Here is a 27560-nt window from a genome sequence, read left to right on the forward strand (position 1 = left end):
TAAAAATGCAGTGCTGACAAGAAATGAATTACAAGGAAATGTTTTATCATCCCTGCCCTTTGTTCTATTAACAATTGAATCAAAATGGCTAAGACCCATGCCAAATTTTGAATTATAATGATTTTTTATTTGATAAACAGTTTTCTTCCTAACAATAATTCATATTGATTTCCAGAGTATTCTAATATACTCTTTCATTAAAAAGTTTGGGGTGATTCAAAAATGTCCTTATTTTTGAAAGAAAAGTAGTTTTTTGTCAATGAAGACAACATTAAATGAATCAGAAATACAGTCTAGGCATTGTTAATGTGGTAAATGACTATTCTAGCTGAAAATGGCAGATTTTTTAATGGAATCTACGTAGGGGTACAGAGGAACATTTCCAGCAACCATCACTCCTGTGTTCTAATGCTACACTGAGTTAGCTAATGGTGTTGGAAGGCTCATTGATGATTAGAAAACTCTTGTGCAATTATGTTAGCATAGTGTAGGTTTTCATGTAAACCATGAAATGGCTTGGGTGACCCGAAACTTTTGAACGGTAGTGTATATAAACTCAGTGCAGCTGATGGACTAGTTTTATTGTCAGTGAAGTACGAGCCATGGCTAAGGGCTCAGTGACCCTAATGTTGGTTCATCACTGAGACAAAGTTGTACACTGGTGCAGCTCACAAGACAGGAAAGGATGTTTTCAAGTGCAGGTCACCACGGTGCAAAGCATCATCAAAAAGTACAAGGTGTTCCCCACCATGAAAAAGCTCAAAGGATGTAGTCAGAAGCCAAAAGTTAGGCTTGCTTAGTGAAAAAGTAATGAAAAGGTTAATCTGGACAATCAGCTTTTGGTGGTTATTTCTATGGACGTCTATGGCTTTGAGAAGCATTCAACCCCAACAATACCATCCACACTGCTGGGCCTGGTGGTGGGAATGTCATGCTTTGGGGTTATTTATCAGCTAATAGTCCAGGAAATCTTGTGAAAGTAAACATCAGCGCAAAAGTAGAGGAAGAAATGAACAGTCCATACCTGAATCCCATCAAGAATCTGTAAAGGTACTGAAGACCAGAGTGATAGCAAGGAAGCACTCCATCCTCAAAGACCTGGAGAACATCACAAGAGAGGAGTGGTCCAAAAGGCCAGGCAGAAAGGTTGGTAGCAATTATAATAAGAAATACTAAGGAAAACAGAATTATGGTAATTGTATACCGTGGTAAAGGAGTCAAACATTATGTATTGTTTAAAATGTGCCATTAACCTATCAAAAATGAGGCAGAACCTCAAACTTTTAATAAACTGTGATTATCATGCTTTTGGTTTCCAGAAAGCTCTTCCCAATCTAAATCGCAACACCTCCATCTAGTGTTCTTCCAAAAGAACGCTCTCTTTTCTATAGCCCGCCTACTCTTCAAGTCTATTGGCCAAACCGCTTCGGCGCGTACGTGACGTCCTGCCTTCCCAGTGGCTCGCCCATGTGTCCGTTACGGCAGTTTACGGAAGTGTAACCACCCACTACAAAGATGGAGGACGATATCTCAGATTTGAGCAGACCACAAATGTACTTGTTTGGTGAGCTTGCTTATTCTGACAAACCTGACATTTTTCGGTCGCACAATCAGTTTTACCGCCACATTCTCACGCACAAGTAGCCACTGAACAATTTTAGGCGGAGGAAGCTAGCGAAATAGCCTGCTAGCCTGCTCGCCCCCACTCGCGCCAATTCAGCTCTTTTGTTAGCTAGTCGAGCTGGACATGTAGATGCACGGCTAAAGCTCAGAGTGCACCCCAGTGTCTTCAACAGTGTTGTGCATTTGTGTTAGTTTGCTCAACATAAGTGCAAGGTTGGTGACGCATTGCATGTAATGTTTCCCCTCAGGTTGTACCCTGAAATCGGACAAACGGGAGTTCAAAGTTGACGTAGACGACGATGACACGGAACAGCAGCTGTCACTTAAAGCAGTAAGAAATACGCTTTACATTCACTTTAAACATGGTTGCTGCAGGTCAGTAACAAGGATGTTGATAATGCTTCAACGTTACAGATTTTTAAAAAGTTGAATACATGATGCTACACACAAACCTTGCGTTAATGTAGCTTTTAGACACATTTTTTGTGGTGTTGTTGGATATCTGCCTGTCTTTGTGTTATTTTAAATTAAAGGCACGTTACCATGCTTGTTCATTACTTTGGGCATGATTTGGTGAAAGTATCAAACTGTCATTAGTTTTATATTTTTTCCAAGCTTCAGTTTAATATTCATTGTGCATCAGATTTAAAACACCATCAAAACTAGTTTATATTCCAATGCAGGGATGATAAATCAGACAGAATTTGTTTGAAGCCTGTATATATTGCTTTTTAAAAACGGATTAACAGATAGCACAACTACCACAAATGCTGTGAGTGTAAATAATACATAAAACTTATGATAATAACTAAAATAATGCATTTTTCTCGACAATCTCTGACATTAAAACAGTTCATTTGTGTCATTCATGACTCAGGAGCAGCATCAAGTATTGCACATTCTGAAAATAAGTTAAATATAGTAATAAAAATATTTCAAATACACTGAATACTGTACAGTATATCCTAAACTGCAGCCTTTGTGATTTGTTTTCAAATTGTCACTTGAGTTTGAAGCTGATTAATTGCTCAGCCCCAATCGGTCTTCCTTGTAATCCTTGTTGTTGCTGATAGTTATATTTTTTAGTGTTAACTGTTTGTTAATCTTTTTTTAAAGACTATAAGACATCAGGAATCACAAATGATCAGAGACCGAACATATGTCTCAACAGTACATGTTCTACTCCCAAAAATTAACAGGTTTACCTTGAAAATATTTGATAACTTTAAGAGAAAACTGGATGAGAATCCACGCTGATGAATTTGTAGTAAGACCTTTTTGAATTAGGGCTCAACGGTATGCCAAAAAAAAGATCACACTGTAATTATTTTGACAGATATTGTGATATATTGGTCATTAATTCAATGGGAATGGTCCTTTCACTTTATATATGCAATCAACAAACATTGAAATAAATGTTAAAGGATAAATTATTCATTCTTGTTATGAATCACCTAAATTGGAAGTTGAATATTTAATTTGGATTATTTCAGAAATGTAAACTCTAACCAGAGGCAGTAGTCTTCCATAATGACGTTTTCTAAAAATGGCAACAATTGACAAGTTAAAACGTGAACTTGTGGTGCATCAGGTCATTCTTTGCACCAAGAAAGAGAGATGAAGATTAGCAGAAGCAGCATTAGTATGATGATTCCAAGACATGGAGGCAGTTTTGTGTGTTGTACTCATTTTTGCTGCTGTTCCAGGTTTGTCTAGGAGCCGAGGCGGAGGATAAGTTCCACATGGTGGAAGTTGAAGGCCTCACTTATGATGGGAAAACGACCAAAGTGCCACTAGTTGCCCTGAAACCTTCCGTCCTGCCCTCTGTGAGTCAACACAATATTGTCTGATCCTTTATGATTCAGGAAATAACCAAAACTGAAAACAAAGCATTGTTTCAGAACATAAAGGCACACATTATATGAATAGATGCAAATCGCAGGTTAATAATTATTAAAATGCTGATATCGTCATTGTAATAGCTACTCTTTTATTGTCCAGATGACTTTAGGTGGGTTTGAGATTACTCCTCCAGTTACCTTCCGTCTCCAGTCTGGATCTGGACCAGTTCACATCAGCGGGCAGCATTTTGTTAGTGAGTATTTAAGACCACTTCTACAGGAAATTAAGTTTTTACCCTTGACTATGGTACAAATTAATTACTTACCAACTGAGAACCATTTTGGGGAAAAGTTGTTTCCTCCAAACTTCTTCACAGTCACAATGAGGTGTCATTTGCAGGCTAAATAAAAATGCAAAATATACTCACATTCTTCACATTTGTCCAAGTGAGTTAGACTTAAATAGAAGTAATCACTGTGCTGTGCCACTAACTGGTGTTTGCTTTGCAGGTGTGAAGGATTCAGACGATGAAGAGGAAGAGAACAATACGTCTCCGGTGAAGCGGCCTGCAGCTCTGCAGTTAGGGAAGAGGCCTCTGATGGTACTCATCTCAGTTTTGTTTTAGGTGACATACGCTACCGGTCAACAGCTTAAGAACACTGATTTTTCCAGTTTTCTCTTGGAAATTAGAAAATTTCTGGCAGTTCACCACTTACCTTTGTATCATTTCAATCTATTTATTGGACTTGAACTACTTGAATTTCAATGAAGAGCTGGAAAAATTGGGGCGTTCTAAAACCTTTTACTGGTAGTTTTGCTGCTTCCAACTCTTATGGAAAGATACTGGAAAGAAAACCCAGCTAATATCAAAAATATGTCAACTCTGAAACTGGAATGGTGTTTCTGACAACGCGATACCTAATATTCTTTACAGAAAAAGCTAAAGATGGATTCTGATGATGATGATGACGATGAAGACGACAGTGACGAGGATGATGATGAGTATGATTTTTTTTTTGTACTGAATTGCCATTGCCAGTATGCATGTCTAAAAAATCACTCATACATTTTGTACTTGTATGAGTGGAGAAAACTCTGTCAGATTACTTTTTACCTGGGTAAATTCTCAGAAGTTCTATTTCTGCTTCTTTGCAGTGATGATGACAGCGATGATAATGAGGTGAAAACTCCGAAGAATGTCGGCAAAGCGCTCAAAACAGTAAGCCTGGCCTGTTTTTTTAGTCTTTTGGAAAATAATATCAAACACTACCATTCAAAAGTTTGGGGTCACTAAGAAATGTCCTTATTTGTAAAAGAAAAAAGTTTTTCAATGAAGATAACATTAAATTAATCAGAAATACAGTCCAGACATTATTAATGTCGTAAATGAGCTGCAAACGGCTGATTTTTAATAAAATGTCTCCATAGGGGTACAGAGGAACATTTCCAGCAACCATCACTCCTGTGTTCTAATGCTACATTGTGTTAGCTAATGGTGTTGAAAGGCTAATTGATGATTAGATTGTAGCACATGGATAAAGGTGTGAGTTTTCATGGAAAATATGAAATTGTCTGGGTGACCCCAAACTTTTGAACAGTAGTGTGTACATGTTGGTTGGACATCTGACAAAATTTGATAGCAGCTGCAAGATACTGTAGAGAATATAAACAAATCTAGATGGCGGTTCGGGTTCAGTAAACAACATATGTGATAGTTTCAGACCAAACATTGTGTAATAACAAGGGTGAATATGGGTATGATTTAAAGCCTACATAAACATAGTCTATTCATGTGTAGCAGTGTGTTCAGATTTCCTCAAAGCAAACATCACCTATTTTTAACCATATGTAAAACCACCAAACCCCACAATGTGACTGACATTATGTTCAGTTGTTTATTGAACATACAGCGTGCAGCTTAGAGCTTTAAGTGCGGGAGTTTTTATGTATCTCTTTATACTCATCTGAGCAGGCGAAGTGTTTTTTTTTAACTTGCTTGCTGATTTTTAGTTTTTTTGCTTTCAGTATCATCAAGTAGTTTTGCTCCTTTTATAAATTGTTCCGGCTGTTTATTAAGTTCTCTGTTCAATTATTTCTATCAATATTCAGAACAAACTAAGTAACCTTATAGTCCAGTAACTATAATCTTTCCAGTTGAGTGCATTTGTTTGGAGTGTTTCCGATCCCTACTTGGCCACCAGGTGTCAGGGCAGCCAATTGTTTCCCCTCAGTTATTTGTCTGTGCGAATGGAATTTCTCAGCCGCGTACCCACTCCCCTTTCGTTTCTACCACATCATTTAAACTTCCACAGACGATACTCTATAGTAGCATTTCGTTTCAGCAGGCCCTACCCATTCCTGCACTCGCTGACCGTCCACCTCTTTGTATGAGACAAAACATGGAACTTTTTCATCCTGTTCCCTCATGTACCCACCTGTTTTCCAGGAGTAAAACACAGGGTCTGTGTGGTGTAATGATCGGATTTCTTCTCTGTAATCTGCTTGAATTCTCACCGTCTCACCAACAAGACCGCACTATGTTATGCTACACACACACACACACACACACACACACACACACACACACACACACACACACACACACACACACACACACACGCACACACACACACTTAAAAGCACATATGCGCTATAGACGTGTCCAGTTAAGCTTGTAATGTTCTGTAAATATTTGAGTACATATTTAGAGATCACAAACAGAGAAGCGCACACTAAATACAGTTTCTCTCTCTCACACACACACACACACACACACACACACACACTCCAGTTATGGGAAACATCTTCAACCATTTTTCTGAAACACTGCATATCTTTGTCCCTCTGTCATCCCACTGTTAATATGATTGCTCCTTTTTATCGTTTCTCATGCCATTTCAGCTTTGCACCTGGCTTTTCCCTTTGAACACTTGTTTTGCGTGTTACCACAATCGCTTGCAAGTGTGTGGGTGCATGTGTGTATCTGCCTCGTTTTTTACGTCGGTGTCTGTTTGTGATTTCTTTCTTCTTCTTCTTCTTCTTTTTTTTTTTTAAAAGCACGCTATCCAAGTGCTAACTGTGCCAGGCAAAAGATCAAAGCAGGGCAGATGCGCATACCTGCGACGTGAGCACCAATCCTTCCCTCAGGGTCAGATGACAGCTGAGCGTTTCTGTCACCTGTTGATTTATTCTGTTGTCTTCCTTCTTTTTCCAATTCCTCCTGCACCCCGTGCCCCTCTTCCCTCCGTGACCTTAATCCTTTTCTTCGCCCTTCTTCTCTTTCATTCATAGCTACCCCGTCTCATTCTTTAATGATGAAAGCACAAAGATTTAGAAAGTACGGCTGGGAGCAATTATTTTTTGACTTCAGCTGTATTTTAGGATACATTTTGCTTTCCTTCTGTGGTACAGACTCAGTTCTGTACTGAGTATGTAACAAAATATATCCGACACATTGACTCTCTGCATTTGTATCCAATGCTTGATACAAATTAATAATGACATTTATTTATTTGTTGGTCTGATATTTTTGATTAACAGGAACACGTGTAGATGGTTTTGTATCTTCCTAAATTCTCCTTTTCACTGGCACAGATTGTGACAACATTTCAGGCATCTAAGCTTATCAAAAGGTGTGTCTGTGCTGATTTTTTTTGTCATGTGACGCTGGATGGACGTTTACTGCTCAGTGTGAAAAGCAAACACCTTCAAGGAGTTAATGTTCTGATTTGATAAATCGGTAAGTTTTCGTGAAAATCAGGAATTGGTTCTTGCTCCCAAAAAGTTTTCCCAAAACACCTAGAAACTTGGAATGTAGGAGTTTGCTCTATCAAAACCCTTGACGCTGCTTCTGCTTGTGTACAGCATTCATAACGACTGCAGTTGACTCTCCAACTAGTTTCAAAAAGGAGCAAACTAGACACCCTAAGTGGGATAATGAGAAATACTAAGGAAAACAGAATTATGGTAATTGTATACCGTGGTAACGGAGTCAAACAAGCACATCTCCACTGTGCTGGAGACAGGTGTCTTAACCTTTACAGCTGATCTCTCTACTTTGGTGTTCTCCTTTATGTCTTCATTCAAACATCTTTTGTAAAGGTACATTACAAAGTACAAGACAGGTACTGCACTGGAAGAATAGTGTCAAACACAGAACAGCTCTTGTTCCTCGTATTTTGGTGGTTTAGTACGATGATTCAGATGGTTAGTGATTACTGTAATAAGCACAGAGAGGGAGAGACAAACATCTAATCATTATTCAGAGTTCAACGTACAGATGACATTCTGGAGACTCGGGTGCATCTAGAGGACACACTGAATGTCTCTATTTGGTTAAGTGTAGATCTGCTGATCTTTGGGGAAAAAGCTTCACTATCACAGCCCTCCAGTATCTTGTAGTACAGACATTGCTGTGAAGAATTGCATGGGTAATTTCCTTGTAATAGTTGTGTCAACACAGGCAATTACACTTGTAGTCCATTCCAAGGTGAATAGCAGTGATTGCAAGAGAAGGGCTGGTGCTCAGGAAATGCAGGTACTTGCCTTGGCTATTACAAGGTAATTACACAGGCGATGGAAACCTGACGGGAAGACCTCCAGTGTGGAGAAAAATAAAAGGTTATTCTGGTGTTAAGTACCTGATCAGTGATAAATTGCTATGTTCATCTAGTGTTTCTTCTTATTCTTCAGTTAACCTGCAAATAAATGAACAGTTTTCCTGAGATGATTAGTCAGAATAAACTGTTCAGGCTGCCACAGCTCTTAACAGTGACATTATGCTGCTATCCTTACTGTCTGATATACGTTTCTGTTTACTTGGGTCTAGTACTTTTTAAAAACAGCTTAGACATGCAGCGTTGATACTGTGGCCTTACATGGGTGGGAGAAAACAATGTGAAGACCTCACTGGGCAAAGAATCAGAGGAAAATTAACAGAAATTGCAAACAATACAAAATGTGGTTCGTATTATGTTACATGCCAGTATAATTTGTCAGCTATAAAAGAGGCTCGGCAATTAGTGCTTTGATATGGGAGATTTCAAAACAACTTGACATAACTGCAACAACCCCAAAGAGGCAGTTGTGTTAATATCTGACAGAAGGAGTGTCTCAGAAGCCAAACGGTTACAGCGCACGCCACATAATTGCAATGTAGCTGGTTCAGTTCTCACTGGGAACCTGTGCTGCATGTCATATCCCGCTCTCTTGCCCCATGCTTCCTGTTTGCCTCCTCACTTAGCTGTGCAATAAAGGAAAAATGCCAAAAAAATAAGTTTAGAAGAACAAACTAGTAGTTGGCCAGCAGTCCAGACTGTCCAACCTTAGTTGCAGTGCTTACATTGAACAATCAGTGTGTGATTCATTATCTCTCATCAAATTAGTTAACATTTTCTGAGCTTTTAATGCCATATTCTTCTGGTTTTTAGTGGCTTTTCCCCCCCAGTTACGCATTTTATAATCCGACGGGTAAATTCAGCTGGTCACATTTCTTTGAAAGTCAAGGATGTCTTACAAGGAATGACGTTTGTTTCCTCAGAGTCCGGAGTCTTCACCTAAGAAGCCCAACAAGACTCCAGGAAAACAAAACGGCCCTGCAGGAAAACCCTCAGGATCAGCAGTCAAACCACAGAATAAGGTATGGAAAGGCCATATCACCCACAATCATCCCTCAGAATGTATACATTAAGTAGAATTTCTAAAATTAAGAGGGCCAAAGATTGTGCTTATTGCACCCCTCCCATAATGTAGCTAGATTTATGTAGCAGTCCAGATCCACTTAGACTTGGAGTGAATGGACGTTTTGATTAATTTCTGCAGCTACAAAGCCAGCAACAGTGTTCCAAATGAAAAGCATCATGTCGCTCTCAGAAGTGTGGAAAAGAGCAATTTAAAGAAAACTACATAAAAATTATACACTATATAATGTGCTGTTGAGAAGAAAATTCTGGTGTCACATCATATGCAGAAAAGAATGTAATACTCTACAGAAGATATCAGTGAGCAATAGATTTAAAACCTCCTCCTCTGAAAAGCAAAAAAGAGATGGACCTCCCACTGCTTCTAGTAGGTTTGAAGGGAAAACCCGATGAGGCCTGCAAGCAAAATGTATTACGCAATGTAGTGCACATAAAAAAATAATAAGTAAATAAAAACCTTCTGTGAACTATTTAAATGTTTGCATTTATTTTGCTCAAACCCGAGCCTCAAGATACAGATGGTGTCTTTGACCCAAGATAGTTGTTTGCATTTGTTGCCTTTTACAATTTAAAAAAGCAAATATAGAAAGGTTTAAAAAAAAAAAAAACTTGGAGAACCTTCCCATTCCAGCGCCAAGGAATGTGATAAATGCACGTTGCAATTAGCTCAACCTGATAGTTAATTTCTCGGGTGGAATGTCTTGGACGGCCGCCTCTCAAAACCCAAAGCTTGAACTCTGCCCGTCTTTAAGCAAACACACCTGACCTCCAAACAGGTTTCCTGGGGCAAGGTTTAAACCGGTGACCCCTAGGCTTGACCCCGCTGTCTTGAGTTGCAGCCACCTTTGATGCCCCTCACCCCTCTTTAGCATCGCATACACATCAGGGGAAACAAATTGGCAGGCTTTTCCGCAAGTTTACACATTTCACACAGCATGTTACTGTGAAAAAAATACCTGGGCAGAAAGTCAGTTTAGATAAGGCGCTGTGTGTTGGCACGTTGGCTGCTTGTGTGATAAAATATGGCTCCAGCTCTTATACTCCACACTAGGGTCACATGAGAAAATCAGGCATTTCTTGTCTGACATCTTGACAGGAGGCTTTGTGATTTTCATCATGTTAAACACTAAGCCGGGGCATTGCTAAACTCCTGAGGTGAGAGAGTGATTCTCCCAAAGGGCAGCGTTTTTGCTACGTGGATGAGCGCAGGCAGCAAATTCTGCAGCGCCTGTTGTCCAGACATAACACAGTGGCTCTTGAAATGCTCTTGGGGATTAGTCAATGGGCAAACGAACCACGAAACCGTCCCGCCAGTTTAACTTTCTGGCCCTTGGTGCTTTGACTGCTCCCATCCCCTCTCCACTTCTTCACAACTGTTCCCTCTCCACAACCTCTTCACACCCCTCACTTCCTGGACACACCCTCTCCCAATTGCTCTCATTACCAGCGTTTGATGTCTGGTGCAGCTTGCGCTTCCAGATGCCCCTGAGGAGCGAGGAAGCGGGCGTGGATGTCTGTTTTTTTCTCTCCTAAATGCAGGTGACTGGTCATTAGATTGGCTTGTCAGATCTGCTGCCAGTGCCGCAGTTCTCACTTCTCACTTCTCACAGCCCAGCATGTAGCTCTTGTGTAAAATGCTCGACATGAGAACCGGTTTACTCACGTTGTGCTGATCTGAAGTAACTTTATCTTGCAGCTGGTCTCCTTTGATTGATGGGTTTGGAGAAATTGATGCCTTGGAGCACACGTCACAGTTGTAAAGTTGTTAACCACTTCACTCAGCCTTATCCCAAAACGCTGTGAGTCATTGTTTCAGCGACTGATTGACATGTGTTAGAGCAGGTGCCTATCTTGCTAGCAGCTTATTTATTTCTCCTGCGAGTGTAAAGATGTTTGCTTCTTATGACTTTCCACTACACACCAGAAAAATATCCAAAAGACCAGCACGTCATGTACTCACGTATAAGGATTCGTAAGACGAGAGTCACAGTTCCCAGGGCTCTAGCATTTTCCCCAGACAGGGGCCTCCGAGGTTCTCATTCCAACAAAATGACAATTGCTATCCCTGGACAGACTTGATGAGCAAAGGTGTCACAACCATGTGTTTGCGCTGGATTGAAGACGAGAGATTGCATCAAATGATAGCGTGCTTGTGATTAAGTTCCATGTCTCATGGCATCTGTAATCAGTGTCTGGCCCAGATGAAAAAGCTTGCTGGCTTTGTGTGTTTATCAGCTGTTTCAGGTCCACAGCTGGCCTTTTGGAAGTAGAGAGCTGCCCGTAAATAATAAATACGTAGTGAATTTGTCTGGCCAGGTGCCAATAGCATATGTTGTTTTTTTTTGTGGTCTGGTATGTTTGTGTCAAGGTTTTGTTAATTTTCTACCTTTTGATCTCTGCTATAAAATGCCGCTCTCTTGGGGACAGGGACGGATCATTGCATTCTTTTAAGCAAGAGGGTAAATTTATTTTGTTCTTATTATTCCACCTGTGTTTAACTTTGTCCTTTCTTTCAAGCCTGAGGGTTGCAATGTATTTTTGAGGAATCAATTTGTAACACATGACATGCTTTCATTAGTTTTGTTTAAAAAAAAAAAACACGAGTGCTGGTGTTGGATATGGAGAACAAGGTCTGATATTTAATCTGTTCCTCATACTGGTCCACTCTTGAGTTTGTCCTGTTGTGCTGTTGCCTACATCGTTACTACACTTACATCAGAGTAATCACAGCATTGTGTGTCTTTAGTGCGGCAGATCAGAGCGACTCTTTACAAGAGCACATTTTATTTATTGAGATTTTTTAGTTTTTGATCACAGACTTTGCTCTCAGCATATTTGTGGTCGTATCTTACGCAACTAAAATGAAATCATTTGGAACTAGCAGACTAGAAGCAGAAATTTGAGTTAAAATTGCAACAATTTAAACAATACTCAGACATACATGAAGTCCCAGACCCTGGAGGTGCCATTCTCTGCAGAATAGTTTAGTGTTTTAAAGCCTAAACAGTAAGTAACCAAGCAGAAATCCATTTAGTGGCTAAGTGCACAGTTGCTCTTGAGGTTTTTGTGGGAACTTGCATATGTGGTTGCTGTCGTCTTTCCAATGCGTTTCTGGGTATCAATGAAACCCTGCAATTTCACTGGATTCCTCACTGGCCTTGCATGTAGGGACAAGCTCCGTGGCTTGTGCAACATGCAGTCACAGCATATGGCGTGTGTTGTTGTGTCACATTCAGACACTTTCTAATTAAGGGGGCTCTCGGCTGCCCAGGTCTGGACACACCTGTGGGCCGACTAGTTCATGCTGCTCTCGTCCTTACAAACACAGGGGAGTCTCTTTATCTTGTATAATAACACTTAGAGTGTCACCAAAGGGATAAAAAAGCACTCCTCGTGACTGCACTGTTTTGGGCTTGACCATTCATACCTGTTGAACTGAAAACATGTCATTTTACTTGTGGAAGTCATTTAGTGCAACCTATTTAAAAATTAGCCCAAGAGCAATCTGGGTGCTCTTTGACCTTTTTCCCTTGAATTCAGTCATTAGAATTTTCCATCAGTGGAAAAACACATTCGACAAGCAATCTGTATTGCTCATTGGAGAGTCAGGGCTAGCAAACAATAAAACCATAATTTGTACCTGATGTATTTGTAAAGAAAAAGATGGTGTAATTAGGCTAGAATTTGTTGTCCTTTCTAAATCTTTTATCTTCTTCCAGCTGGTTGCCCACGCCAAGCCTGTAAACACAGACCCAGACTAAATCGGTCACGATAGGGCTGCAGCCCAGACTGGCTCATTGGTCAGCGAATGCATTCACCGGCATGTTAGAAGCAACTTTTTGTGGAGTTGAAATGGGAACACAAAATAGTCAAACCTTTATATAACATCGTGGCATAATATAGCTGTCTTTTTAAATCTGCAACTCTATGAATCTCTCTGTATTTGACATATCAAACAGTGTTTCTTATCTAGCTGATGTGTTTTTAAAGACACCTGCCCCAGGAAAAGACAAACCCCAGGCTGGCCCATCTAAATCTCCGTCTCTGACTGAGATTAAGAACAAGCTGTCAACGGCAGCCAAGGAGGTAAGGCTGTCAGCCTCTTTTGCAAATTATCCCTCTTAATTGAATGTCTGACTGCGAAGATGATGATTTAATGGTCTTTTTCTGCAGGGGAGAGGACTACCGAAGACAGAGCAGAAGTTTGAGAATTTCGTGAGGAGTTCTTTTAAAATCTCAGACAAAAAAGTAAGTAGTCGTTGCACATGGATTTGACAATCATTAGATGAGATTGATCTTATTTCTGGTCTTTAACTCTTAAATCACATTAAAATTTCTGCATTCAGTTTCATAAACATGCAGCCAAGGGGAGTTGTTTGCTCTCAGGTATCTAGAAATTTCCAGTTGCAGATGTTATTAGCCATGGGCATATTTACACCAAACCTCATTTTAGCCTTAAGAGCTTTTTGCTGTAATTGATAACCAGGAGTGCATTATTGTTTCTCACACTGTCCAGTTCTCCTCAAATGTATCTCCAGCATAGTGTGTTCTCCTTGAATTATATTCATTTTGTGTCGGCGAGCTCTTACGAGATGGAATGGGAGTACACCTGCCAAGGCAGACTCCTTCTCAGTGATTTACTGGAGTGTGTCTTTTGTAGCTTTAATGAAGGGACTGGTGGTATGTGGATGGTACCAGTCGTTTTCACATTCAAGGCCTTTGACCAAATGCAGGACTTAAATCTTTTCTAATGCTGCTTGTCATTTCAGAAGAAAAACAGCATCCCCTGCACACTGTTTCGCAAACTGTGACTTAATCACAGAACCCTTTTAGATGACCACTGCAGACTAAAGTGTGAAGCTGTGGTTTCTGTATTGAAGCATGTGTTTGATGGTGATCATTTGAAACAGGTCATTTGAACCCTCATTTTGGATTTGCACTGAAGTGTTAAAACATTAAGTGTACAGTTATGAGAGCAGGTGAAAGCTCTTTAGAGCAGTGCTAGGGCTGGGTGGACAGGAGAAAGAGTGGGGGTGGAGTTGGGTCAGGGAGAGCTTGTTGATCCCAGTGTGTAGAAACATCTGTGGAAGTGCTTTGGTTTCATCAGCCAAGGCTGAGATCTGTCAGACCTGGAGCACCTAGTCATATACTCTGGTATGTACTGCTGCCCCCACCCAACCCCTCGTCGTTCCCCAACAGCCCCATCTAAAGTCAGCGTTCCCACAGGCGAGACGCACAAAAGCATGTTGTAGTAAAAGTGAGTCATGTGTCTCATGGCAGTATAGCACTTCATTTGGGTGATTTATAATTTCTTTCTTTCTTATTCCGGTCTTATCCCTCTCTCCCCTCACCTTCCTCAGGTGGTCGGAGATCTCTGGAGTTTTGTGCAAACACTGAAGATTGAGAAGAAGTAACGCACGCGTATGTTGAAGCATTTGTATGTTTTGCATCCTGCAAGAGATTTAAAGGCACAGTCGGCGAGATTTCCTACTCACCCTTACCTTGTCAGCACTGCTAAGGACTATGATCAGAATGACTTTGTGCTGAAGTTTTTTTGAAGCCATCGATGCATAGATTCAAGTGTCATTTTTTTAAAGATGCAAAGCACCTTACAGAGCTGTTTCACTCACAAACTCACTTATTTATGTCTAGCCGGCTGTTGATTTACACAAGGGGAAGTTTTGTATTTTCTTATGGATAGTATTGTTTTGTAGCAGCTATCGGGGAGAAAGGTAGAAGCGCTGCCAGTTAGGTTCTGCAGATGTCTGCCGCTGTCTACAGGAAAGAAAAGTTCCCAACATTTGCGCCACCTGCAGGCAATAACTGTGTCACCTGCAGATTTTCATAGTTGCAGTAATTAATAAATTATGTAAATTATTAGCTTACAACAAAGCTCATGCTTGAAGCCAAAAACACATTGGGGATTAGACATGAAGACACCATCTTGGCACCAGTTTCTTTTTTCATCCTACCAGGACTCACCAAAGACACATATCCTACACATGAAACGAGGGCAGCTCCAACCTCATTACTTGCAGGTGGTGAAAAGACAGATTCATGAAGCCGTTGTTTTCCTTGCCTGTAGAGAGCGAGATTAGCATCTCAACACCTTATTTTCTTCATGTACTGACAGTGCAGGTTGTGTTTAAACGTACGGTCCAGAGCTGTTAGTGTTAACCTGCTGCTTCTGCAGCTCTATAATTTAATGATTTTTGTCTAAGATTGGTTTCAGGTGCTTCGCGTCTGTGACACTGTTCTTCTTCTTAAGTCAGTAATGCAATAGGAGATATTGCAGAATGTGCCTTTAAACATCTCTACTGTAAACTGAGATAAATCATAATCCCAATTTGTGTGAACTTAAGCAGCATATACAATGGTGGTGGTGAAGACGGCGGATGCAAGAGTACATTTTGACTTTTTTTTTTTTTTTATTGTTAGCCAGTACCAATAAGTGTTGTTTTGTTACTTTATCTGGATTTGCAAAGCATTTAAGCTCGCAAGCATGCTAGCAGATTGTACAACTCATTTGTGCTCTAATTGCTTCATTAATACATACATTTATGTAATGGGATTACACTTTTTTTTAAATTTTGTTGCTTGAGTCAGTCATAGCAAATCCTGCATCACAGAGTGCAGTAACTGCTTTTCCAGCAACACCAAGGGTTACGTTTCCCCCTGCATGGATTATGTAAATAAGCAAAATGATTCAAACAATCCTGTGAAACATTTCACCAAAAACAAAATGCAATTTAAAAGCATTAAGATCCTATTATCTACTGGGATGTGTGTAGCTGCAGCCCTGCTATTGTTACACATCTGATGAGCAGACAAGAAATGTTGGATTGCGTGTTTTTACCAGGAGCACGCCTGACTATCCTGGTGTCATTCTTAATTTTTTTAATACTTTCTGTACACATGTACTTACGCCTTCACTGGTGTCATCTTAACTTGCAGCTTGCAGCACGTCCACATCATGACTTCATATCAAGACCATTAACACCTGTCATAACCTGAGAAGGTATTCATTACAGTGACTACAGCCAAGAGCGTTCTGTGCTCTATAAAACCAACACAGATGCCCCGACTAAAATGTTTTGTAGTCATATACATTATATACAAAAAGTTCCAAACAAGGCAAATTGTTAGATTGTTAATTCCATGAGTGTATTTACGAGTTGGCACGAAGACTGTTTTCAGTGTAGTTCAATGTACTCTAATGCGCTGAGGTCTGATTACAAGCAGGGTATCTTATTTGCTACACCAAGATCATAAGGTATTAGAATATTGTATTAGACTAACATGACATCACCTTCACCAAAACCACATAGGAACTCAACTCCGTAATTGTTTTCACTCTTATAATGTAGTTTTCTGATGACAATAAGCGCTCGTTCTGAGCTTATAATGTGTTTGAGATCCTGCCCAATGCCCTTTAAGAGCCAAATGCTGGTTGTGTACCATCCTTAACCAGTCAAATTGCTTGGCTCCGTCTTTGCCCAGTTCCTAAATTAGATGTGAAATTTCTAAACTTTACTACATCAGTTAATTTAGGTCATTAAAGTTGCCCTCACAGGTGATCTAAATCTAATTATTACAAGTTGGTAATGTCCTTTTATAGTGAGGTTTCATTAGCAGCCCTTAAGTTTTTTGCTTTTGCCTTGTTCATAGCAGAATCCTTTGTCAGTGATTTTTTTTATGCTTCCGTCGTATCAGACCTAATGAAAGTTTCTTTCTGTAAATAAATGTCTTGCTTTTATTCACAAATGCGGCAGCTGAACAATGATGTTTTAAGTTTATGCTTAAACTTCCCTTTCTACTGGCTGGTTTTTGATTTCTTGTCATAGTTTTCATTTTAAATGTGTTCTAGTTTGATCTCAAGCTAATGTGAATAGAAATCCCCTTTTTAAAATGTTTAAAATGCAGTTTTTGTTCGCCTTTTTTTCTAACCCTGCTGTTTGTCATCCCTATTTTGGTTCTGTACTGAGGAGTCCAGTCCATGTCCCGTGAAAAAGAGAAACTGCTGCGTGTTAAAGGTTCATTATTTTTAATAAGAGTTTTAATTTGCAGCAAGTAGTATGCAGTTGAGTTGTTACTTTTTCTTTTTTGTCAGTAGATGATAGGCTTTGGCACATGATCTCTGTACAATGCTCCTTATTATGATCAAATAATGAATTTAGAACAGCAGAACCAAGCTGTCATTCTGTTTTCTGCATTTTAAGTTGTGGTAACCATCCATCGTGTCAGACCAAAGTAGTTCTGAGATTTATTGTGTATTCTTCTTGCCCATATTATTGCCTTGTGACATGAAGCATCCACCATCAATCAGAAAACATCTTCATTTGAACTGACGTGAAACAAGACTACATGAAATTATAATTATTGTTCATTTTGTCAAACCTTATTGATTAGTTCACTCATGATTGCTGATGGTGCAAGATGAACATATCCATTCTTGTTTTGTTTTAGTTTTTTACCTACCTGTAATATTTACCTGAATAAAATCAATTCTAGCTTGTTTTGAGTCGCACATTCTGGACTGTTTGTTGTAAAAGAGGACAAAACATTCTTCTTACACATGGTATTGGTAAGTTTGTCATCAGTTTTTATGCATCAAAGACACATCATAAACGACTCACCTGAATTCTAGAGGCATTTGAAGAAAGAGAAGGAAAGAGAATGACATGCATGGTCAATAATTATTTTTGTCCAGAGAGCTAACAAGCATTGATGTAGGATTTATGTTTGAAAAAGTTTAAAATTCTGTTTTTATTGTTTTCTTTTATGCGTTTTATTTTGTTAGTTTGTTTTTCCCCCACAATGTATAACCACGGTATTTATAAATGTCAAATATGGAGCACTTAAAAGTACAATAATGATCTGATCACTAAGTTTTTTTTGTTTGTTTTTTGCTGTCACATGAATTGGTTCGCTGAAAAAGTCACAAACTTTAAGTACCAGAAGCCAAACTCCAGTCATGATTGGATGAGAAGCCGGTGAAGTTCTCCGTTACTGCTTGTTCATCTGTGCTGTGGTATTACGTGTTGGTGCATGGCTATTTGTCAGCTTTCATGTTTGAAAGTTTACAAGTGAACGTGCAATTCTGCCAAGAGAAACAATCAAGAAGCATTTTTGAAATATCTTCTTTCCAAAATGGCCCTTTCTGTCATAAGCTAAATGAAAACTCCTTAATTTGATGTTTGCTGATGCTCCTAAATCCCAGAATTCCATCATTATTCACTTATCAGAGAAGAGTTTCTAAACTTTTGCTCATACTTTTAGGATGATTTGAATCCTTTCAGTTACATGCTTGCAAAAAATCAGCTGACATCTGGTTTTCAAAAAGAAATACTGGATCCATTCGCCTTAATCTTCTATTTTTTTTGTCCCTAATTCAATCACCATCCGTCTTTGCTGCTACCACTGGGTGGCACTGAAGTCCAGGCGTTAACTTCAAAGCCAGACCACATAATGATATAAATTGATTAAGCCTTTACCTGAAGTGTGAGTCAAGCATTACTTCACTGCCAGCTGAACAGTTTTTGCCCTTTAGCCACGAGGAAGTGAGGCGCACTGGCGGATGCAGCCACGGGATGACGCACGATTTTATGTTCCAAACAAGACGACTGAGAGGCACGTGGAAATCCCCCCAATGTGGTTGACTTGAATTCCAGTCCAGGGTTTGACTGAACCAGCCTGGAGGTATTGACACAAACACTCACTCTCGCACACCACAAACCCAAAGCACATTCACATATTTATAAAGAATGGCAGGCCTAAGTACCCCAGCAGGGAGAAAACGGTACACTTGCAGGGTTTAGTTCCACTTGAGCGACCAATCTGGAATAACAGAAACGTAAGAATACATCAGGTAGATGCCTAAACAGAAAAAATAGATGTGGACGACCTCCTTGGAAGCAGGTTAGAAAAGATAATGAAAAGGGAATGAAGGGAGGATAATAGTGTACACTTGAAGTTAATGTAGTTAAAAGCAGTGCTGGTTTTGAACTGTATTGATATTGATTTACACAAAATCTCTCTTCTACTAATGTGTTCTTGATATATAGTGAAGGTGATTTCAACTTTAAGTCCTCATCACTGTCAGTGGGGCTATTTTTTTTCACCAGAATGTGACAAATGGATGCAGAAGTAAGAGACTAGAATCTGTAGTCTCTTACTTCTGTACTAATACAAATGTCTGCGAGACTTTTCGGCTTTGATTCTAATGAACTGACCCTTTATCTACCCTGTTACTATTAGAAATAAACTACCCAGACACGAGGCAGGACGTGTGTGTGTACATGTGAGTCTGCAGGTATCAGTACCAAACATGTGTTAGCCAAACGCAGCATTAGGCCATTAGGGAAATATTGCCCTTTTATTTAATCCAAATGTCACACGATACGGGACAGGACAGCCATGACTATCTGTTCTCAGCCGCAGATGCTTCCACCTGCGGACAGCTCTGCATCCTGGTGTGTGTTTTAAGGAGAACAGGTGCGTTTTGTTTGTGACTCTCTGAAGAGAGTGGAAGCGCAGCACAGGACAGCCAGTTTCTTTCTTCTTCTTTTTTTTCTGTGTAAAACCAGCTTGTATGACCATCTGCCTTATTAACGGCCTGAAGTTTCTGTGTGTGTTTATAGAGGACAGACTACATAATCTGTCATCCGTAGACGATCATTCATTCCATTGATGTGAACTCAAACACAGCATTATTTGATTGAAAAATAACTCAAATATGACAACTTGTAGCTCCAGGGAAGTTGTGTTCACTGCAACTTTATAGACACGACAACTGCAAGCCAGATATCATCAAACAACTGTTTTCACAACACTTCATAAAATGTTAGTGCAGAAGAGGAGAAACAGTAGGTAACGTCTAATAAACTCAGGCTGTTCTTGGACATTCAAACAATCAGACAAAAAAAGCACGAAAAATCCCAAAGGAAGATTTTAAAAACTGTTTTAAAAGAGCCTTTAACACTTTCTAAGGAATTAAATATTTGTGTAAAACAAAGTAAAGCTTGATGTTATGCAGCTTACTATTAATAAAATTCTATGTAGCTGACTAAATTGCAAAATTTAAACAAACAAAAATATAGTCAAAATGGTACATCAGCAATGTTACTGTGCTGCAAAAAGGTTTAAAGGATGGAAGACTGTCTATTATCTATATTCAAGCCTAATAACCATGGAATTAACAGTGTGTCATTGAAGGTTTTTAAGCAATATTTCCCTCCTTCTTGCTTGCTACAGTTTATTCGAGTCTGTCCTGTAAAATGACCCCACAAGTCAAGCAGCTTATTGCACACTATAGTTAAGAGTCCAGTGGTCACGTGAATTAGGCCGTGTCAAATCTCCACTGGTGTCATTTTTAGATGGGAACAGACTTGTTTTTTCCCCCAAACATGACCAAGTAGTTTTCTTCCCTAAACTTAACCAAACAGCAAGGGGGGAAAAAAACAAAGAGCAAATGATAACCAGCCTTCCATGATTCCCAGTCTCATGGGTTACAAGTCCTGTTCCCAATGCTTCTTTATGTGGACCTTATGTGGTCTCTGTTTCAAACTAGAATCATTAAATCGCATCCATTGTAGTGAATTTACAGCTTTACACCTGGGTCAACGGTTGCTGTACCAAAGTGCTTTTTAGTAAAAGGGAGGCTAAAAATGGCAGGTAAGACCATGTAGTATTTGAAGTTATTTACTAGGAATCAAATAAAATACTACTTTACTTCATGGTAATGCATATTAAGGCCCTGCAGACTTATTGATTATATAATGACAAAGGATCCTTTCTAGAGTTCGGCTTCATCTGGTTGAGCTTTAGACACAGAGTTTGTGGGTGCAAGTATGCTGAATGCATTTCCATATGAAACATTTGCAAAGCCGCCTGTTCTATTGTGCTTTGCTTCCGTGCAGACTGCTACTCCCACATTGACTTTGTCACATTGATACAATTTCTGACATCAGTTATTGATCAGCAGATCCTTTCATAGCAGCATACTTTAGCTCTATACCTCCACAAGTGGTCAAAAACTCAACAGCCTATTTTTAAGATTACTGAAGGACTGAGTCACAAATTAATGACATTTGTTTAAAAATGTCCCCTGTCAAAGGTTAGAGCCCACAGTGCTCCAACACGCATGAAAACACGAACTCTCTGATCCATTTTTTTAAAATTCCTACGTGTCTTGTCACCATCTCATCACTTTCTCTGTGAGTACGGCTTGTAGCAACTAGTATCAATTAAGCTGCGAATTTCCATTTGATACAATCACCTGTGCTGCTGCCAAGAGCGTTACTCCACATGCTTCTCTCCAGACATCTTGGAAGTGTCAGTATGTCTTTCTCAAAGACCAGGCTCTCTTTTCCATGAGTCTGAGGCACAGATTATGCAACCTCATCCTACACCGTTCTTTAAACTGCCTTCGGGGAATGCTAACACTACTGTCAGACTGACTATATCACTCTACTCACAACAGCCAAGCCTGCTCTTTAACAGCTCCAGTTTTGATAGCTAAAAGCAGAGATGGCAAGTGCAGCTACTCTAAACTTTGTGTTTTTTTAAGTAATGTCACCATTGAGAGTACTTGGATTTTTTTTTTTTTTTTTTAGAGTGAACGCCAGCATTTAGTCATGTGTCGCTTTATGACACGAAAAGTTCTGCCAAACTCTGAGTCCGGTGAAATCAGGTATTCTCAGTCAGATAGTCTTTCAAGGCTTTACCTGTAGGACATCTATTTGAGGACAAGATTTTCATTCTCCATCTCTGGTGGAAAGAAATGTAAGGTCATGTCTCTGCAGGCATGTACATTTCCGCCCACTTTTTTCTCACGACCCAAAGGGATGTGTGATTTTAAAGACATCTGTGTGTCTAGCTTGGAAAAAAAAAAAAAAAAAACTCACTCCACAACAACAGGTGTTGTTAACATGTTCTAATACCATATAATAATTTAGTGGTTGAGACATGTGGTCAGTGCTGTAGCTGGTGATAAGTGTTGTTATTAAGATGGAGTGAGATTGGAAAGCAGCTCTGTGTTTGTCCTGCAAAAATGGGACATGCAGATGTGTTGAAAAAAAGGTCTTTTTAAAAAAAAAAAACCTGCATGTTAGCTGTGCACTTTGGCGGCCCCAAGTGGCATTTAAATATAACTCAGATTGGTGGATATTTGGACATACTTTCCTCTAATTATTAGCCATGCAATTTGGGGTGATAAACAGAGTTAAATATACTTCGAGTTTGAGATTAACGCCTTTCTGTTCACTTATAAACCAACTGAGTTAAATTAAATATACAAATTATGGCAAAAAACACTCACATCTGAAATTATTTTGTTACTTTCTGTTCTCAGTTTGTGATTCAGATTGATAATAATGTCGAGTTTCCACATAGCATTTGTGGATTTCTCCGAATATTTCCACAAAAATGCTCAAAATCTCTGCCACAAACGTGTTCTCCTGAGCCGGTTCTGAACATATCGGTTTCTGCAGGTAGTTTGTGCTTCACACGTCAGACCAAAAACTACTGAGTGTGGTCTGTCACCCCCCCCCCCCCCCCCAACACACACCCATCCCTCCCGTGACGATTGTTTTGACCTTTGCTCTGAGGAAATAAGGCCGTCTGTGCTTGATGTGACAGGTTGGCACATCACCTGGATACAAGCAAATAAACGAGAAGAGGGAAAAAATATCAAGGGAACATTTCAAGCATTCACAGAGAGCTTTCAAAATGGAACAATGACTTTGCCCTGGGGGGAAAAAGTGATCATGCTGGTATGTTTATATTAGACGGAAAGGAAGCCATCATTGTCATCACCAGTGATTTTCTCTTTCACAGCACGATTTTGACAGTTGACTGTAACTTAATAACAATTCCTTCTATGTACAAGTCAATTGTCAAGGGTGATGCGCTTATATAAACATTTTTTTTTCACAAAAAAAGAGAAAGCCGCCTTTTCCTGTCAGGATTTGTGAACTCTTTGACATTATCACTCAATACTGTTAAAGCTGAACCGCTATTTTTAACTATTTCTGCTGTGCTCAGAATGGCTGTGTTCTCGGCCATAAATAAAATAAATAAAGCCCTTTTGCTCTTTTTCTTTACGCCATATTCTGCTGAAGTGAGCTCTTGGCATTGGTGATATGTGGAAGATGACAGGGTGGGGGTTGTGCGAGGGGTTGTTCATTCGGGGATTGGGAATACTTCAGCGAAGCAGACATTGTGTGTGTGTGTGTGTGTGGGGGGGGGGGGTAGCAGCAATTGTGTAAATTAGAGGAAGAGGTGGGGGAGTTCATCATCTATCTTCCCGTAAGCAAACCGGGGCCCAGTAAAACACAGCCCAGTTGATACAGCAATAGGACATGCGGTTATTAATACAGAAGAGGGAGGTGTGCTCACCTCGACAAGCGCCAACACGCGAGCGCATTACCTCTACGGCTGCTATGGCAAAGATGTGAGCTGCATTCCTCTGCCCACAAACTCAGAGCTTTTTTCCCCTAATGCAGTGAAGAGGCTGCTTAGAGTTGCTCGGCTCAGATCTGGAGGAATTTGAGGGCTAGGACATTGTGAAAGAGAAGCCACCGAGACGTTGTTCTGCAGCCTTACATCCCACATTTTGATTTTCTCTCAGATTATATTGGCACGAAGACTTCAGATAATCATTAATGTTATTATTTATATTCATATTTGACGTTTAACTAAATTTTGGACAAGACAACCAAACAATCTTGAAATATTATACTGCAGATAAGTGTTTTGAACTCAGCCAATCTGTATGAAAGGTGAACTGTTATTGTCCAGTAATTGCAGAAATATAAAACAAACAGAATCCTGGCATTACATTTCTACTTATTTGCCAATTCATATATGACTCTATGTTATGTTTGCATTTGAAACTATAGGCAGTGTCCCCCAGTCATCAAGTATTATGTCGGTATAAGCTTGTTTTACTACAGCGATATCAGAGCACAAGTGGATTTCATTTGGAACCGGCTGAGAGAAGTTTTAACCTGTGCATCTTAATTTGTCACTCTATCTCGTCCTTGTGTCTAAAATTACTCCGGTATGTATCAGTGTAGTATCTTAGCTCTGCTTGAGTAGCAAGTACCCTCAACCTGTGTCGCTTATATTAAATAAACAACATGTTCAAAATACAAGAACCTCTTAGGTTAGTGATCGAATTACTGAAAACTGCCAATTAACCCCTTTGGAAATCCACCCCTTATGCCTTCTTTTGCAAGATACTGGTAAAAAAAAAAAAAAAAAAAAAGTAATAAGCAGCCATTCAGTGTTGACATTCTGCAAAACTGCTTTGCTTCCATGATGGGTAGTGTGGCTTCTAACGTCCTGCAACTGAAAACAGATAAAACTGAAGTGCTGGTAATTGGTTCCAACCATATTGTAGTAGTATTACCCTCCTCTTTGGACCACTAACACTGAGCATGAAGCACTTATCCAGAAACTTGTGAGTTATTGTTGATCACAACCTCAATTTTAGTCAGCACATTAAGACGCTGGTTCAATTGTGTCCTCTATAAATCAGAAATATTGCGAAAACCACCCATTGTTTACCAGAAACAGTACAACTTCTGTCTAGACTATTGCAACTGACTATTCCCCTGCCCCAATAATGGCACAATTGGCTGGTTAGAGTTGATTCAAAACTCGGCAACAAGATTCCTCAGAGACACTTGCGCTGGCTTCCCATTTGTAACAGAATTCATTTTAACATTCTCTACATGGTCCAGCTCCACTCTAAGTCTCCTAACTTATTCTGCACCAAGACCACTCGGATCAGAGAAGCAGTCTCTGTAAAAAGCTCCACGATCCCGACTTAAAACAAAAGGATGCTTTCAGCCCCAATACTCTGGAACAAACTCCACTTCACAGTCAGAGCAGCTCAGTCCAGAAAGATTTTATTAATCCACCTGTACAGGCATTTCTGCAATATTTTATAATGTTTTATTATTGCCATTTTAACGATTCATTGTCCTTACTCATGTTTTATTGTTTTCTTTTAATGTTTTATTGGCGGTCATTTTTTTGTAAAGCACCTTGTAACTCTAGCTTTGAAAGCAGCCATAGAAATGAAGTTTATGATTATTAATATTATTATTCTGCACTCAGCAGCACACAAGATCTCTTCTACTTTCCGTCATCTATAAAACCCTCTTTGAGTCTTTCTAACTCTATTTCCTCATCCATTCTCAGGGATTTTTTTCTGGGTATTACCTTCAGTTTATTCTTAATTATTAACAGTATTGCTGGTTATGTTCCCATCTATTTTAAGAATGCCATTATTAGGTCTATGAAGAATATTTTCCATTTCAGCTCCAATACTCTGAAACAAGCTAAACCCCCTATAATGCCATTATTAGCTCTATCTTATTAGCTCCAAGCAGCTATAGGTAAAGACTGATGTAAACAGCTGCCAAGAATAAATTGGAAGTACAACGGACTTATCAGACTGACAGATAAAAAGCATCATTATGGATGAGGTTGTAAGGCAGCAAACATACAATACAGGACAAAAGTTAGGAAGCAAGGTCAGATTTGTACAAAAAAAGATCATAGTTGCATTGGTACACTATGCAACAAAATAAACATGATTATTATATAAAGAGTCACTCAACAGAATACACTGTAATTATAATTATCAGGTCTTTGTATCTGTTCTCGTGTTTCTTTACTCACCTGTTTCTTTCTAGTTACAGTATTTCTGTGGTAGTTATAGAGATATGGACACAGTTAAGATTTATTAAGATTTTTGTTTGCAAACTCAAAACCCAACCTTTTGCACTGACGTTGTGACTCTTGTAAATCTTCTCAACTCTAAAACGAAGTCCATCTTTTCTTTCGGTAACATTTATTCATCAATTCCCTGTTAAAATCTGTTTATACCTAAAGGTAAATTGAGGAAAATGGTGTATATCAACGAAAACAAAGTCTGATCATGTAGTACATACATCCCAAAATCCATAGAATTCATACTGATTTATAAGAAAAACATTGTGAACAGAAACTTGATGTCACTTCCAAACTTTTGACCTGTAGTTTTTAAGTCTGGGATTGTACTTGAGTAGATTTAGTCTGAATCAATTCTTTTCGGCCTTGATGTTTTTTGCTTGAGCTCAACTCTTGGATTATTTTCACTTAGACTTCTATGATCCTGGGAGCTGTGAAGTTAAGACCAATAACATTTCTGCAAGTTTACCCCAGGAGATTAGGCTATCTTACAGTGAAAGACCGACAGATGTCTACTGATCTGCATCTAACCTGAGCCTCTTCCTGGAGCCAAGCTTTGGAGGGGAATTTGTTCATGTTCAGCTCAAATAAAGAAGTGCTGTAATGGTTTCAGGCTCACCCTGGTTTGGGATTTGTTGCAAATTTGCTAGTAGGCACAGCTGGGGCATTTGGTGTGCCACTATTTACACAGATGATGTGGGAGAAGGAGCAATACCACTGGGCCTGGAATCAAATTGTAGTAAAAGGGATGACCTCTTTTCTCTGACATGAAATGGCCCAATGTAGGTGACATAAGTGGATCAACACGACTGTGGTGAACATTTTCCTTGGAGAATGACTGGCACTGGGACCGCCACTAGGACTGACTAAGGCCTCTTGGTCACAAGGTTTTCAACTGCATCCTGGGAAATGATGGGGAATCCAAGTTTTGTCGAGTCAGAGTTGTGTGAAGAAGTACCAGATGTGTCACGCCTTTAATGACACAAAAGTTCAGAAGAAACAGTATTGTGAAAAAATGGAAACAGATTCACTGGCGTCACTGGAGTTCTGTAGGATAACTCAAGATAAGGAGAAACTGCTAAAAACCACCAGGAATCCTCTGTGGGGGCAGCAGGACTGGAAACCTCAGGAGAAACCATCCTTCAGGCAAAGGTCACTGATGCTGTCCAAAAGGTCTGTAATGACAATTAGAGGCAGCTCAGAGATCCTGACAGCTCTGGATATGATTAGGTTTATCTTAGTCTGAACACATTTCCGATTTTGACACTCTCATCCTGATTTTTAAGTAAATAAAACATCAATTTTATGTAAACAAAGTTGTTTGCTCAAAAAGGGCTCAGCAGTATTTGCTATAAATTACTCATGACAATAGATGTAACTGATGTAAAGCTAAGAAAGTTAAGGGGAATAGTAAACTTGGAAAAGACTTCCTCAATTTCCACCCCAAATAATTCTTGCCAAGGTGATTTTTGAGTTTTTTCAAAAAAGAATGAATGCACTCCCCTTCCAGTCTTTCAACCTGTATTTCCTCTTATGTTCTCAGGGAAATTCTAGTAGGTATTACCTTCAGCTCATTCTTAATTATTAACAGTTTCCTTATTACTGGTTATGTTCCCACCTATTTTAAGAATAACATTATTAGAATATTTGACA

At 39.4% G+C, this 27560-nt stretch overlaps 1 protein-coding gene across 2 annotated transcripts; it reads left to right on the top strand.

The window, feature by feature from the left end:
- Positions 1 to 1454: 1454 nt before the first annotated feature.
- Positions 1455 to 17679, top strand: npm1b (nucleophosmin 1b). Of its 2 annotated transcripts, XM_022189718.2 has the most exons (12): positions 1455 to 1564; positions 1872 to 1954; positions 3330 to 3449; positions 3625 to 3718; positions 3975 to 4066; positions 4400 to 4467; positions 4621 to 4684; positions 9005 to 9103; positions 13155 to 13250; positions 13338 to 13412; positions 14525 to 14585; positions 16119 to 17679. In XM_022189718.2, the coding sequence occupies exons 1-11, from the start codon at positions 1516 to 1518 to the stop codon at positions 14576 to 14578; spliced, it is 894 nt and encodes a 297-aa protein (XP_022045410.1). In that variant the 5' UTR covers positions 1455 to 1515; the 3' UTR covers positions 14579 to 14585; positions 16119 to 17679. The 2 variants fall into 2 exon arrangements, with proteins under 2 accessions (XP_022045410.1, XP_022045409.1); XM_022189717.2 differs by having other exon boundaries at positions 14525 to 17679.
- The last annotated feature ends 9881 nt before the right edge of the window (positions 17680 to 27560 follow it).

The sequence above is a fragment of the Acanthochromis polyacanthus genome, chromosome 10 (genome assembly GCF_021347895.1).
Source record: "Acanthochromis polyacanthus isolate Apoly-LR-REF ecotype Palm Island chromosome 10, KAUST_Apoly_ChrSc, whole genome shotgun sequence".
Taxonomy (NCBI): Eukaryota; Metazoa; Chordata; class Actinopteri; family Pomacentridae; genus Acanthochromis; species Acanthochromis polyacanthus.

Bases quoted from the DNA above. Each gene is read 5' to 3' on its own strand.
- npm1b (XM_022189717.2), top strand. From the start codon at position 1,516: ATGGAGGACGATATCTCAGATTTGAGCAGACCACAAATGTACTTGTTT. The intron at 3,450-3,624 runs GTGAGTCAACAC...TTTATTGTCCAG, and splicing joins AACCTTCCGTCCTGCCCTCT to ATGACTTTAGGTGGGTTTGA. The intron at 4,468-4,620 runs GTATGATTTTTT...GCTTCTTTGCAG, and splicing joins AGTGACGAGGATGATGATGA to TGATGATGACAGCGATGATA.